This window comes from Wyeomyia smithii, chromosome 3 (genome assembly GCF_029784165.1).
Source record: "Wyeomyia smithii strain HCP4-BCI-WySm-NY-G18 chromosome 3, ASM2978416v1, whole genome shotgun sequence".
NCBI lineage: Eukaryota > Metazoa > Arthropoda > Insecta > Diptera > Culicidae > Wyeomyia > Wyeomyia smithii.
The window spans coordinates 176,930,324-176,945,784 of record NC_073696.1 but is presented as its reverse complement, the minus strand read 5'-3'; the positions used below and the strand labels follow the sequence as shown (position 1 = coordinate 176,945,784).

At 40.7% G+C, this 15,461-nt stretch overlaps 3 protein-coding genes across 4 annotated transcripts in view; 1 reads left to right on the top strand and 2 right to left on the bottom strand.

The window, feature by feature from the left end:
- The window catches only part of LOC129729839 (neurobeachin-like protein 1), a 108,003-nt gene that overhangs the window by 45,450 nt on the left and 47,092 nt on the right, over positions 1-15,461 (bottom strand). The gene's annotated exons all lie outside the window — the stretch shown is intronic.
- On the bottom strand, positions 9,654-11,561 carry LOC129729845 (larval cuticle protein A2B-like). The gene is made up of 3 exons (XM_055688690.1): positions 10,316-11,561; positions 10,040-10,256; positions 9,654-9,948 (listed from the first exon to the last, which is right to left on the bottom strand). Exons 1-3 carry the CDS (start codon positions 10,328-10,330, stop codon positions 9,773-9,775), a joined length of 408 nt encoding a protein of 135 aa, XP_055544665.1. The 5' UTR covers positions 10,331-11,561; the 3' UTR covers positions 9,654-9,772.
- Positions 14,082-14,898, top strand: LOC129729843 (larval cuticle protein A2B-like). Its single transcript, XM_055688688.1, has 3 exons — positions 14,082-14,188; positions 14,250-14,420; positions 14,480-14,898. The coding sequence occupies exons 1-3, from the start codon at positions 14,177-14,179 to the stop codon at positions 14,828-14,830; spliced, it is 534 nt and encodes a 177-aa protein (XP_055544663.1). The 5' UTR covers positions 14,082-14,176; the 3' UTR covers positions 14,831-14,898.

Genomic DNA, 15,461 nt, shown 5'->3' with positions numbered 1-15,461 from the left:
AACTATACCTGCTTTGATTGATATATGTGGCCTCAACATAATTTAAATGTGGTGTCGTACTATTTGAACGTTCCAAGTTAATTGATTCCTTGCGGTTTGTTTGAAGTCTGCAAATGCACGACGAATCGGCCATAGGATATGATCAAAGTCAAATAACAAATCGTTTGAAAAGATTGGTTTTATCGAAATGACAACATCCTCGTCTTTTGGCTTCTGTACATCGCCTTAATTCTGAATATATTCATCTTGGGTGTATGGGGGTGTATTCTGTCATTATCGGCAGACTTTCTGGCATCAATCTGACACCGGAAATACCCATATTGGGAGCTATTTTTGGTTGTTCTCCAGAAACTAAAAGTGGTCGTCTTCAAATTCAAAATAGTGTCCAGGGTCAATGTTTGGTTTCTATGCATGTTTACGGAAATATCCATATTGAGTATTATTCGGTCATTTCCGACTGTTGCCTATAAGTTGCCATTTGGCAATTCAAAATGGTGCCTGAGGTCAATTGTTAGCTCCTTGCATCATTCTGGTTCCTGAGATACTCATATTGGATAGTATTTGTTTATTTTAGGCTGTTTTTTACAAACCGGTAGTCGCCATCTTGGATTTCAAAATGGTATTTAGGATACTGGTTGAAGAAAAACTTATATTGGGTGATATTTGGTCACTTTGGACTGTTTTTCAGAAGCCGAAAGTCGTCATTTTGGACTTTAAAATTGCCTGTAAAATCAATTTCTGTCATCTGGGCGTAATTCTGGTTCCGAAAACATTCATATTGAATGGTATTTGGTCATTTCCGGTTGTTTGCCAGACACCGGTAGTTACCATCTTAAAATTCAAGATTGTGTCGGTAGTCAATTTTTAGCTTCTGCGCATCTTTCTGGTTCCAGAAATACTAATATTTAATGAGAATCGTCCATTCCAGGCTATTTTCCAGAAACCGGAAGTTGCCATCTTACAATTCAAAATGTTGTCTGAAGTCGATTTGTGGCTCCAGTGCATCATTACGGTTCCGGAAATACCCATATTGGGTGGTATTTGGTCATTTGCCGCTGTTTTTCCGACACTGGAAGTCGCCATTTTGGATTTCATTATGGCATTTGGAGACAATTTCTGGATTTTGAACGGCATAATGGTTAAAGAAAAACTCATATTGGGTGGTATTTGGTCATTTTCTGCTGTTTTCAGGAACCGGAAGTCGCCATCTTAGAATTTAAAATGCTATCTGTGGTCGATATTAGCTCCTGTGTATTATTCTAGATCCGGATATTATTATATTGGGTGGAAATCGGCCATTTTCGGCTGTTTTCCAGAAATCGGAAGTTGCCATCTTACAATCCAAAATGTTGTCTGAGGTCGATTATGGAACATATTTGCTACCACTAAAAACATTCACCTGCCAATATGGTTCCATTTAGTTGATTAGTTCGCGAGATGTGCAGAAATTTGTGAAGAAACATGTACTTCCAGAAGAGGGAGGGGCGTCAAACCATTATGGACATATTTGTTACCTCTAAAAACATTCACATACAAAATTTGGTTGTATTTTCTTGATTGGTTCTTTAGCTGTGCGAAATTTGTGTTTAATTTTCATGGGATTCCTCCCTTACAGAAGAGAAAGTCGGGTTTCAAACCATTATGTACATATTTGTTACCACTAAAAACATTTACCTGCCAAATTTTGTTCCATTTGGTTGATTAGTTCTCGAGATGTGCACAAATTTGTGTTTCATCCAAATCCTATTATGGACATATTAGTTACCCCTTAAAACATCCACATGCCAAATTCGGTTTCATTTGCTTGGTTTGATCTTGAGTTGTGTAGAAATTTATGTTTCATTTGTATGGGACCCCTCCCTTCCAGAAGAGGGAGGGGTCTCAAACTATCATAGGAACCTTTATCGGCACCAAAAACCCCTACATACAAATTTTCACGTCGATCGGTTCAGTAGTTTTCGGGCCTATATGGATCAGACAGACAGACAGACTTGACTGCATTTTTATATGTAAAGATTACAACATCAATATTTTAGAACCTAAAGAGTGAATATACATTTATTGGATTGAAGCGTTCATGTAAATCTTTTTTTACAAATAAAAAATTGAATGAGAAAGGCTGGGTCTGACCGCTAGGTGGATTAATTTAGGTTTTTTATTAACATGCTCAACTGTGTCTTCTGGTAGAGACGATGTCAAATATCGAAATACCCATGATGTTCTTTTGCTTACATTGCAGTTAAACCACTTCTTAAAAATCTGCCGGTTCACGAGCGATCGGCATTTTTTTTTCCTCATCTATAATTTATTTGACACGGCACAAATACAATTTAATGTTTAACGGCGCCAATTATATCTGGTAGCTTACTTTCTAAAGTATCTTAATAACTAAAAGCAAAACTAAATCTAACTTAAAGCTAGAATGTTTTGCATTAAAAGCACTGATTTGTTGTTTGATGGTTTTCCATCTCCATAGGTAAGCAGCATATTGAATATGTTCCGCTGCTGGGCCAAGATATTACGGACTGGCATATTGGGTTGTCTCCCTCGGGACCTGAGAGTATCGTGCGGGTCTAGTTGCTGTTTCCGGATCCGGGGTCTTAACGTGTTCTTGTCGTTTGGTTGGATGTAGGCGGAAGGGAATAGGATTAAACTGGGGCGTGGATGGATTTCAGGAAAACGTATATAAGGGACATGTAGGATAGGTCACGGCTCGCCAAGACATCACGAACAGGAACAGCCGGCTGCCTACTTTCGGCCTGCAGGGAAGCTATTAATTTAGACCTGGCGTCACGGTGTACAGGGCATGACCAAACCACATGCTCTATGTCGTGATAACCCTCACCACAGGCACAGATACCACTTTCCCCGAGCCCAACACGACAGAGATGCGCGTCATATCTATAGTGATTGGACATAAGCCGGGACATCACGCAAATGAAATCCCGACCTACATCCAACCCCTTGAACCACGGGTTCGTCGATACTTTGGGGATTATGGAATGTAACCACCTTCCCAATTCCCCTCTGGTCCAAGAATTTTGCCAACTGATTATCGTATTCTGACGTACAATTGCGAAAAATTCATTAAAAGCAATTGGTCTTTCATAAATATCACCGTTTGTTGCGCCCACCTTAGCCAAAGAGTCCGCTTTCTCATTGCCCGGTATCGAGCAGTGAGAAGGGACCCACGCTAAGGTAATCTGAAACGATTTTTCGGATAAAGCACTCAGACGTTCCCGTATTTTCCCCAGGAAATACGGAGAGTGCTTAACATCTTTAATCGATCGGAGAGCCTCAATGGAACTGAGAATGGCCGTAAAGATGAAATAATGGTCCGTGGGCATTTTTTCGATAATCCCTAGGGTGTACTTAATTGCAGCCAATTCTGCGACGTAAACAGAAGCAGGATTATCGAGCTTATGGGAGACGGTTAAATTGTTATTGAAAATACCGAAGCCAGTGGACCCATCAAGAAGTGATCCGTCAGTGTAGAACATATTGTTGCAGTTGATGTTTCGATATTTATTGGAAAAAATTTTGGGGATCTGCTGCACGCGTAAATGATCCGGGATTCCACGAGTTTCTTCTATCATGGATGTATCGAAAAACACAGTAGAATCAGAAGTATTTGATAGGTTGACACGATTTGGAATATTCGAAGAATGGTTAATATTTTGGGACATGTGATGGAAATACAATGTCATAAAACGGGTTTGAGAATTAAGTTCGATTAACCTTTCAAAATTTTCAATCACGGGACGGTTCAAGACCTCACATTTGATAAGAATACGAGAAGACAGGCTCCAAAAGCGATTTTTCAATGGTAGTACTCCAGCTAAGACCTCCAAACTCATCGTATGGGTCGATTGCATGCAACCTAAGGCGATACGCAAACAACGATATTGTATTCGCTCCAGTTTGATCAGATGTGTGTTTGCTGCGGAGCGGAAGCAGAAACACCCGTATTCAATAACAGACAATATCGTTGTTTGGTAAAGCCTTATAAGGTCTCCTGGATGGGCTCCCCACCGTTGTCCGGTTATTGTACGAAGAAAATTCACTCTTTGTTGACATTTTTTCATCAGATACCTCACGTGACAACCCCAGGTGCCTTTAGAGTCGAACCAGATACCAAGATATTTGTGTACCAAAACCTGAGAAATCGTTTTACCCATTAATTGTGTTTGAAGCTGAGCAGGTTCATGCTTCCTAGAAAAAACTACTATCTCAGTCTTCTCCGGAGAGAATTCGATACCTAGCTGTAAAGCCCAAGCAGACAAATTGTCCAAGGTATCTTGCAATGGTCCTTGCAAATCGGCAGCTTTGGCTCCTGTAACAGAGATTACACTGTCGTCTGCAAGTTGTCTTATCGTGCATGAATTTGCCAGACATTCGTCGATGTCATTTACATAAAAGTTGTAAAGAAGGAGGCTTAAACATGAGCCCTCGGGAAAACCCATGTAGCTAATGCGAAAAGTTGCCAAATCGTCGTGCGTAAAATGCATGTACTTTTCGGACAACAAATTGTGCAAAAAATTGTTTAAAATTGGAGAAAATCCTTGTCGGTGAAGTTTGCCCGAAAGAATGTCAATAGAAACGGAATCAAAAGCCCCCTTAATGTCCAAGAACGCAGACGCCATTTGTTCTTTGCGAGCATACGCCAGCTGAATATCTGTTGAAAGCAGCGCAAGACAATCATTCGTCCCTTTGGCACGGCGGAAGCCAAATTGAGTATCTGATAGTAGGCCATTTGATTCGACCCAATGGTCTAAACGACGGAGTATCATTTTTTCCATCAATTTCCGGATACAGGATAGCATTGCAATCGGCCTATAAGAGTTGTGATCAGAAGCTGGTTTCCCTGGTTTTTGGATGGCGATCACCTTCACTTGCCTCCAATCCTGGGGTACAATGTTTTGCTCCAGGAACTTATTGAACAAGTTCAACAAGCGCCTCTTGGCATTGCCGGGTAGATTCTTCAACAAGTTGAATTTGATTCTATCTAACCCAGGCGCGTTATTGTTACAGGACAGGAGGGCAACTGAAAATTCTGCCATCGTAAAAGGTGATTCTATCGCGTCGTGGCCCGGAGACGCATCACGAACAATATTTTGCTCAGGAACAGAGTCCGGACACACTTTCCTGGCAAAATCAAATATCCACCTACTTGAAGACTCCTCGCTTTCGTTGATCGTTACGCGATTCCGCATTCTTCGGGCTGTGTTCCAAAGAGTGCTCATCGATGTCTCCCTCGACGTCTCGTTCACGAACCGACGCCAATATCCGCGTTTCTTTGCTTTTAAGCTTGGTACCAAGCTCCGAATACCGTAAATAGTCGCCAGGTATACCTCCCTTCTGGTAGGCTAAAAACGCGTCGGATCTTTGCGTGTAGACATCGGAGCACTCTTGGTCCCACCACAGAGTGGGAGGCCGTTCTTTAATCGTTACGCCGGGATATTTCTTCGTTTGGGCTTGCAACGCGGCGTCGAGAATCAAGCCCGCGAGGAGGTTGTATTCTTCAAGTGGTGGATGATGTTGAATCGAATCGACCGCTTTTGAAATCATTTCCTCGTATAACTTCCAATCGATATTCCGTGTGAGGTCATATGGAATGTCAACTGGTCGCATGCGAGTTGACCCGTTATTAATTGAAATAAGAATAGGCAAATGGTCGCTACCGTGAGGATCGAGGATTACCTTCCATGTGCAATCCAACCGTAGCGACGTCGAACATAAGGATAGATCCAAAGCGCTTGGGCGCGCTGGAGGTTTCGGGATACGTGTCATTTCGCCGTTGTTTAAAATAGTCATATCGAAGTCATCGCAAAGGTTATAGATTAAAGAGGAGCGGTTATCATTGTAAGGGGAACCCCAAGCCACGCCATGAGAGTTGAAGTCTCCCAAAATCAAACGTGGCGAGGGAAGAAGTTCTATTAAATCAAAGAGCAGCCGTTGCCCAACCTGTGCTCTGGGAGGAATATATATTGAGGCAATACAAAGCTCTTTACCTTGTATTGTCATTTGACATGCGACAACTTCGATGCCTGGAATCGAGGGGAGGTTAATACGATAGAAAGAATAGCACTTTTTAATCCCTAAAAGTACTCCTCCATATGGGGTGTCTCGATCAAGGCGAATAATATTAAAATAATGGAAGTTGATATCAATATTTGAAGTAAGCCAAGTTTCACAAAGGGAAAATGCATCGCATTTGTTTTTATTTATCAAAACTTTAAACGAATCAATTTTTGGTAAAATACTTCTACAATTCCACTGTAAGACAGAGATAGAATCCTTCATATACGCAGTTGAATTAGGCATCGAAGGATACAATCGCTGCAAGGAGGGGCCATTGGGCAGTCAACTGCTTCAAAAATGATCTAACTGTTGGGAGAAATGCTGTAAGAAAAATTTTAATTGGATCGGGTACATTGAAAGTTTCAAAAATCCAGTCCACAATGTCAGAAAATTTCACTAATCCAGTTTGTTTCATCAACTGGGAGTGCAAAAGGAACAACTGGGGTTTTAGATGTTCCTGGCAGTGCTGGGAACTCCTTCTGGGACTTTAAATTTGCAAGCCCAGGAGGAGTTTGCTTCGGTTTTTCCGCAGCACTGTTTGGTTTGTTTGTAACTTTCACGTCACTTTGAGAAATCTTTGGACCTTTTCTGGGAAGTTTAGGAGAGGAAATATTTTTCCTCTTTCTAGACTCCCCAGGATTGGCGTAAGATGTTCCCGCTGGTGAATCGTCAGAATCGGTTTCATCAGAGGACAACAGATCATAAGGGTTTGATGTAATGGGAGAAGTGGTAACGGTCTTCTTCAGCATCTCAGCGTAAGAACGCTTCGAACGCTCTTTGAGAGACCTCTTTATTTTATCCCTGCGCTGCATGTACACCGCACATGCCGAGAGCTCATGCTGACTCTCCCCACAGTGAATGCATTTTTCAGCATTTTTACTGCAGGAGTCATCCGCATGATTCTCCCCACACTTGCCACAACGTGCCTTATTGCAGCAGTAGGCGGCGGTGTGGCCTAACTGCTTACAATTCAGGAAGTTCATGACGCGAGGCACATATAATCGCACAGGGAGACGAACCCGGTGGATCGAGACGTGGCTTGGTAGCGCTGACCCGGCGAACGTAACTCGAAACGAGTCTGACGGGGTGTATACTGTTTTGCCACCGATGATCGATGCTGACCGCAATTGCTTGCAGTCGAGCACCTTTACATCGGGACAGGTTTTGTTTTTAAAGCACCCTTTGGCACTTGACAGTATACACTCGACGGACAGACTCGAATCGGTTATGACACCGTCGATCTCCACGTCTCGTGCGGGTATGTAAACGCGATACTCGCGTGTGAAGAGCTCAGAGCAAGCTATATCGTTGGCCTCTTTCAGGTTACTGACCACGACACGGAGCTTGTTAGGCCGGATCTTGGAAATTTCGGTCACGCCCTTGTACTCCTTCGTCAGGTCTTTAGAAATCTGCAAGAGGTTCAACTGTTTCGATTTCGGTCCCGCCTTTGGCCGAAAATAGACAGTATAGCTGCCCTGGGCTCCGTCTGGGTAAAGCCTGGGGCGAGGGGGGACTGAAGAATGAACAGGGGAGGGGGTAACAGAAGGGTCGGGGTCAGAGGGGTTCGGGGATGGTGGCGCGGGAGGCGAGGGATCTACATCCATCCCGCTAAGTCTAGCGCACTAGCGCCGACAAGAGCACGTACCTTTTTACTTCTCCCTTCCAGTAAGGTTGGTTGTCCGATCGTTCGAAGTTGCAGCCGTTCCAGCCAGCAGCACCAATACAGCAGCACCAAACAGCCACCAGCAGCGAGCCAGGTGTGAGATCACTCCACACAGCGATACAACTCACTGTCAACTGATGGCTTCTTCTTTTTCCTCTTTCGTGTCTCGTCCACTGCTGTAGCACAATTCAGCCAGCAGCCAAATCGGCTTACGCACCAGCTGGTAGTCACGATGCGAAACAGTTGCACAAAGGCGCGACCTTGAACCCGGATTTATTTCACTCGACCAGGCAAACAATGCCAACACTTGTTCACACGTCTTTTGTTTTATATTCTATCGGAGCGATCACCGATCACACGTCCGATACTGATGCGTGTTCGGCACAGAATGATGAGCGATCGGCATTGACATACGAAAGATAAAAAATCTCGCAGAGTTGCAGGAAGTTGCAGCCAATTTTTATATATTTTGTAGAGGACACTTCAAGCAAACTTTTGGTGCATGTTTTAGGGAGGAACTCGGTGGAATTGTTTTTTGAACGCTAACGAAAGTTTAAGTTCGCGTTTTTTCAAGGATTAATACCTTCACCAACTCATCATACCGATTAATCATACACGCAATCGAAACCAAGTCTTTCTACCAATGAAATATATTGCACTAACCTTGATTGTTATTTCCCATTTTATTTTATTGGAATACACGAAGTAATTAAGTATCACCAACGTTTGGAAAACGCGCGACAATTTAGCACGAAATGTGAAACTAATGATTCATCTGGACGCTGACGCTTGCTATGCTTGTATTAGTATTTGTGATGCTTCCCAAAGCTCACCAATACTTGTTCACAACCCAGAAGATATCTGCGAACACTTCTGGGTTCTTGGTGAGTCCAAATAAAAAAGAAAGAAAAACGATTTTTGTCTATGGCTCAACGCACTCTGCGTCGTTTTGCTGACGATATGCATCTACTGATTCCATTCGAATTACTCAACAGATGAAAGATGACATAGAGCAGCGGTTCCCAACCTGGGATACGCGTACCCCCGGGGGTACTCGAAAGCCTTCAGGGGGTACGCGAAAGAAAAATCAGTAATGGCGGACAAAGCAATTTTTCTTTAAAGTACTTCGTACGTTGCTTAATCTTGCTCTTAAAACACGACTGTAGCAATCAAACAAACCATAGCTCAATTTTAAACCTGAAGTAGACTACCACAACATGATCTACCACCACTCTCTCCTACTCTGCGAGAACATTCCAAGCGAGGGGGTACAATTGATATAACAAATATCGCTAAGGGGTACGCGGACAAAAAAGGTTGAGAACCGCTGACATAGAGAAACTGCAGATATACTTCCCGAAAATTAATTTTTGCCTTACACATCCAGAACGAAGTATATGATTTTCGATTCCGTCCGCTTCAGACAACCTATAAATTCTGCAAATCTGGGGGCACCATGAATAAGGCCATTATAAATTTTCCAAACTCGTTATTTAAAAGCAGTTTACCGAAAACCTCATTTGTTTTCGACCAGGGGTCCAACTAATCGAGCTATGTTTCTTTCAATGTCAGGATTAGGATAAATCAACTGTTTTGTGCATTGATAAATCGGCATCGTCGATATAATAGGATATCTGTTCTATTATTTCCAGGTTTGTTTAATTATCGTCAGGAAGGGTACAGGGTAAATAATGTCCTAGAGCTTTCATTTCTTGCATGATGGTTCTTCATATTGCAGAGCATATTCCTGCAAAAAAATTGCTTCTCTATGACTTCATTAAACCGCTTGACGATAATAGAACAGATGCTCTATTTCATTCAACTATTTTTTCAGAGATATTATAGCCACATTTTGACACACTACTCAGTATGGTCTCGTTATTAAAATGTTCAATAAAAAGCAACAACATATGTGTAACAATTATCAATTCTATATTACAAAGTCTAGCAACACTAGGAATATATGGTCTACATCAGTCTATCCTTAAAAGTGAATAACTCAATCAATAGATCAAGTGTGAAATGATTTTAGCCAAACACTCTTGCAACTGGTGCAACAACGGCAGCGGGTGCGGGCGCCACCGGAACCAGTGCTTTGTGTACCAGTGGGCCACGTTGAACAATCGCATTGAAGCCATTGACGGGATCGGCAGTGTAGATCACTGTGCGTACAGTACCGTCGGGTTCCACAAGAGAATAAGAGCCTGCAAATAGTGAGCACATTTTCGTTAAGTAAAAGCTTTCGGATTGCATGAAGCTTTGCTGTAGCAACGTGTTCGTTAAAAGCACACTGACCTTTCACAATATCACCGTCTCTCGTTTCTTGTTGACTCTTCTGGTCACCAGTTAAAGCGTCTTGTACATTATAGGCGTAAGTATACTGTGGAAGCGGATCGTAGTTAGTATTAATAACTGACGCTACCGGCACGGCTGGAACACCAGCTAGGCGAGCTCCCGGTAGAATAACTCCTGCTTTACTAACACCAATCACACACGCAATCAGAAGAATAAACTATAAAACAATAATTATAAGGAATACACACAATCTTCGTAGAGAACAGTCTAACAAACCTTTACAGTAGCCATATTTTTTCGTATATTCGAAGCTAAACGCTAAAACTACTAATTTACACCTCTGTGTTTGAAACTAGTTTGATAGCTCTGAAATTACTTTCCCTGTTTATAAAGGTACTAAATGGTTGCAACCCCGCTCCCTGTGACAAATTGATTTAATTATATTTAAATATATGTCCCAAAGTAGCGGTACATACACGGTTGGTGATGAATCAATGCAGTTGAATAAAAATTGAACATTATATGCTTGTACGTGAGGCACAAGCATAATATACACCACCAATCCATTTGTAACCTTTCATTTGTAATCTACCCTGAAAGTACCTTGGTACTTTTTGCAAAAGTCAAACACTCGGTTATCAATTTTGGACATATGTGTAGCACTTGCTTGTGAATCGGTGTCATACTAGTCGTTGCATAACCATCCCCTGGAATGGAAGCGAAAAGGTTTAATCCAAGTTGCTAAGGCGGACTTGAGTAAATTGAAGGTCAGTGTGGGGGTGTTATATATGAAGTTTTGGGTAGACGATTTTGTCATGTGGAATTTGGCGTTGACCGGTGCACCAGTAACTCTGAGATCCAAATTAATTGTCCTTATAGTTTAATTTAGAACTGAAATCAGGAAGAAATAGCGATAATACAATATACGAAACAAAGTTTGAATTGTCACAGAGTCTGTGGCAACAAGAAAGGTCATAAGTAAACTAAAGAAGTAAATATTCGAAAATAATATTGTTTGCAAACAATTTGTACAAAAATGCAAGAACTTGCATTTTATTGGTTGCGTTGCTAATTTTTAACTGCTATTCGTGATTCAGGTAAACTTTAGCGTAGTGAGAAAAATTTGAATGTTTAGTCCAAATTACAGAATATATTTTAAACTTAGTTAAAGCCTACTTAAACTGTGTACTCGTATAAGTATGCAATTCAAATGGGTTATCTGATTGGTTGTTTTATGTGCAGCTTCAATAGCATAACTGGATGAATAATTGATCCTTTTCCTAACAACTGTGTTATGCTCGTATTCAAGAGGTTTGTCGCTTGTAATTATCAAGAGACTTGAACGCTCTGCTGCAAGAAAAAACGCAAATCGGAACAATATAGAAAAACGATCCAGCATTCACACTGTATCTGGTGATTTGATGTCGGCGAGTGCAAAGTAGAACTGACCTACACCAAACCAATATTACATAATACAGTCAAGTAAATCGACAATGTGAGCCATTCACGAGGCAAAGATCTACTCATTCGTTGTTGTTACGTTTAGAGATATTGGTCCAATATTAATCTATTGATGCATTTCTGATTCGTAATGCTTCTTCATTTCTATCTGCTGTCGAAATATGAGCAATCAAATGTGAAGGAATAAATATATATGTTTCATTGCTCCCATTTTTAAATATATTAATTTTCCTTCATTTCACATATTACGAATAGAACAAATATCGGAGCAGAAACCACACTTGCATACCGTTCTTTGGCACGGCCTAGCTCGTAACAAAGCCGCGCTGCCCTCCCGACTTATTCAATGTTAACTGCGATGAAAGTGTACTGCATAAACAAGGTAGACTAAGTTGGGTTGGGCTAGGCTGGGTTGCACCAGTTGCAGCATGTTTAACCTCTAAGAACACGTGATGTCTGCAGCTGATAGGTGTACATGCATCCAGCATGTATATGGGCTCGGATGTTGGCGATTGGCAGTGCGTTCAATGTAGAAATGTAACTGTATGCCGACATGGGCTGTCAACGGAAATCTCGGTCTGCGAAATTCACATTCGATAATCAATGTACATCTAGAACATTTCATGCGTAGGGTACCTGTGCTTAAAAAATGGGCTATTAAAAACATGTTTCGTTTTCTGCGTAGGAGCAAAACGAGCCATAACCTAGTGAGTGAAAGTGAAAACTTAACCCTTCGTTTGGAATTTAATCGTTAATTTTTTCAATGCACATTTTTTAACAGAACCAGCTTGATTAGCAATGAATTGTTGTAAATGGTTGTAGATAACTTCAGTTTTAGCATGACATCAACCAACCACACTTTTAGAAAAAAATCATACTCCTAAACTTCATATTATTCTGAAGTTTTGTTATACATTTCTGGCATGCGAATGCGTTTTATTATAATGTTGCATAGGAAAACTGAAAAATTAAGAGTCAATGAAGTAGTTAATGAAGTAACAATCAAAGAAAAGGAAAAGGTTATGCTACCTAATGGTTGGCACCCATCAATCAATCATTTTAAGAGGTTCAATACCCAGGAGTCCTGATATTTTTGCATTACATTAGCTTTTTTCATTGAAGACGCATGGTGGTTATGGTGGACATTAAAGATTTAAAAAAATTTATTTTAAAAATAAAAAAATATACCTCCGTGAAAATTTGATACTCTATGTAAAATTTTGTGAGGAATCCCAAAATGTTTCAATTACTCCAAAACGGCAAAAAACTCTATGTGTAGTTGTTGTTATTTAAAATACAGTTTGATATTTTCTCTTGAAAACCCGCTAATAGCCTTGTGTTTAATCCCAAGAGATCAAAAATAGGTTTAGTGGCTCAAAAGTTTCAATTTTTTTAATGTTGAAAATTTTGCTACCCTATGACAGAATATATCAGCCTAAGGGCAAAAAACACGTGTTTTTGAGTATGATCAAAGCACAAAAAACGGATAGAACTTTTTGTCATGGAATTCCTGTATGCATATTTGAAATTTATATACTACTATACGTGAGTAGGATTATAATATAACCTACAATCATCAGATTGACTATCGCCGCACTCGTCACAGTAACAAAATTTCCGGTTTGCTAACATATGCCTTTTATACTTTTCTCCCCGTGCAACTGCAAAGAAGTATAAAACGATAAATCTCGTTTCATAATGTTCAAATTTACATAAGTACGAGACACGAGCTTTTGAACTTTACATCCTGTGTTATTATCACTGATAACACAGTTCCATTTGATTTAAAAGAACGAGAACGATAATGACCTTCGTAATCAGGACACTGTAGAGTGACCAGAATGACTTTTCCTTAGACAACGCTCGTATCAAGACTTTAAGTTATACATAACTGGCAATTCCAAGCCGCGCCTATCGAAACGGCCCAAAGTACTGCTTCGCAACGATGTTTATTAATACGCCAGACGGGCTGGTGAGGACCAATGCTCGAATATGGTGCGGCCAGTGTTTTGATAGTTGCTATTTATGCTGCAGTTTAGTTATCCACCGTGATAACTGCCCCAACGGTAAGGGTCGCCTATCGTCTTTCAAATGCTACAGTAGTGTGCCAGAGTGAATGGGCGTTCATTTTGATCAAATGTCAAACGAACACAAGAATTAACTCGTTTCTGAGTTGAGATCCGTTTTAGACGCTATAAATTTGTTTGTGAGTTGATTTACAAGTCTATGTGTTACACGATGGTATAGTGCTGGGCAATTTTATGTACATACAGAATTCAAATGCTATATTCCTAATCAAATTTTGTATACAAGTGCAACACATATTTCAATTTTTAAGTTACTGCATTGGCCAGAATCAGCTGAAATCTATACCTATGCAACACAAGAAAATATATACCTGCGAAGTTCAAAGTAGAGCTTTGGCGACTTTCGCTGATTTTTGCGGGCTGTCGCTACAATGTGCGTGTATGCAATTTTAGAAGAATGATAAATTTTATTTCTCTCTCGCGCGCAATGCAGCGCTCGGAAAATTCTGTCGAACTGGGCGAGACCTAACTATGGAATTGGAATGAGTAAATCCTAAAGAATAACATTAAGTATAAAAGGGGAGTGCTGTTTGGAATTGGCATCATAGTCGAAACAGCGTTGTGACAAACACTATACAGAACATAAAAAATGGCATTCAAAGTTAGTAATTTGGTGATATTATATTATAGAACGGTGGTAAATAATAAGTGATTACCTTTAGTTCGCAGTTTTCGCCACTATCGTGGCAGTAGCCAACGCTGTGGCTATCGGATATCCAGCCGCTTATCCAGCTGCCTATCCAGCCATTGCCAAGGTTGCGGCTCCAGTTATCGCCAAAGCCGTTGATGATTATGACCCCAACCCACAGTACAGTTATAGCTACCATATTGCCGTGAGTAAACCTAAGCTACAATAGAAGATCTAATGGTACCCAATTTTAAAATCTTCCAGGATGCTTTAACCGGAGACAACAAAGCTCAGCAAGAATCTCGCTCTGGAGACGTCGTCACTGGATCATACTCTCTGGTCGAACCCGATGGCACCCGTCGCGTTGTTGAGTACACTGCTGATCCAGTCAACGGATTCAACGCTGTTGTGCATCGTGAACCACTTGGTGTCAAGGCTGTTGCTCCAGTGGCGAAGATTGCTGCACCATTAGCCTATCCAGCCGTCGCCAAGGTTGGTGCTCCATTAGGATATCCAGCTGCGCACCTCGGATACCCAGCTGCACACCTCGGATACCACGCAGCTCCTCTTGGACATTTGGGATACCCAGCTTATGGCAAAGCCATCGTTGGTTAAACTTGATGCTGTCTATCTGAACCTTGAACGTTTCCTTTCTGTTCTATCAATTTCACGAACCTATTCTTTCTGCAAAGTCATTAGTGTAAATCCTGTTTATTTTCTCTTCTACGCTCTTACATTTTTACTGCATTCTATTCCATCTCTAAGACTTCAACGTATCGCCTTCAAAGCTATAAATGTGAGTCTTCTAGTTATTCCAAGCTCAACTAAACGCCCGTACAAAAGGTAGATGTTTGTATATACAAGCCATTTAATTATAGAAGAAAATTAAATTAGTTTGCCACGAGATGCAATTAGATACATCTCTTTCCTTGACTGTGTGACTAAAGCAGAGTGTAAAATATGAACTGTAGGCAATGTAATGCATTCGCATTTCATTGAAATAAATGCAATTTCTATAAAAGAATCTATCATAGCATTCATTGCAAATAGTCCGAAAAGTACGCCTGAACAGTCTGAGTAAACGTAACTATTTTCATTATTGATCTGTTATGTATTATTATTTCAACAAACAAGCCATTACTAATAATCGAGTAAAGTGTTTTTCTTAATTTAAATTATATCGGAATGGAAAGCTGATTTTTTTGTGGAATAAGATTACTGTGTCCATTGTTTAAAAATTTTCTAG

Excerpts from the sequence above, each read along its gene's own strand:
- LOC129729845 (XM_055688690.1), bottom strand. Across the intron at positions 9,949-10,039 it reads AGACGGTGATATTGTGAAAG|GCTCTTATTCTCTTGTGGAA; the intron begins GTCAGTGTGCTT and ends CACTATTTGCAG.
- LOC129729843 (XM_055688688.1), top strand. Across the intron at positions 14,421-14,479 it reads GTTATAGCTACCATATTGCC|GATGCTTTAACCGGAGACAA; the intron begins GTGAGTAAACCT and ends AAAATCTTCCAG.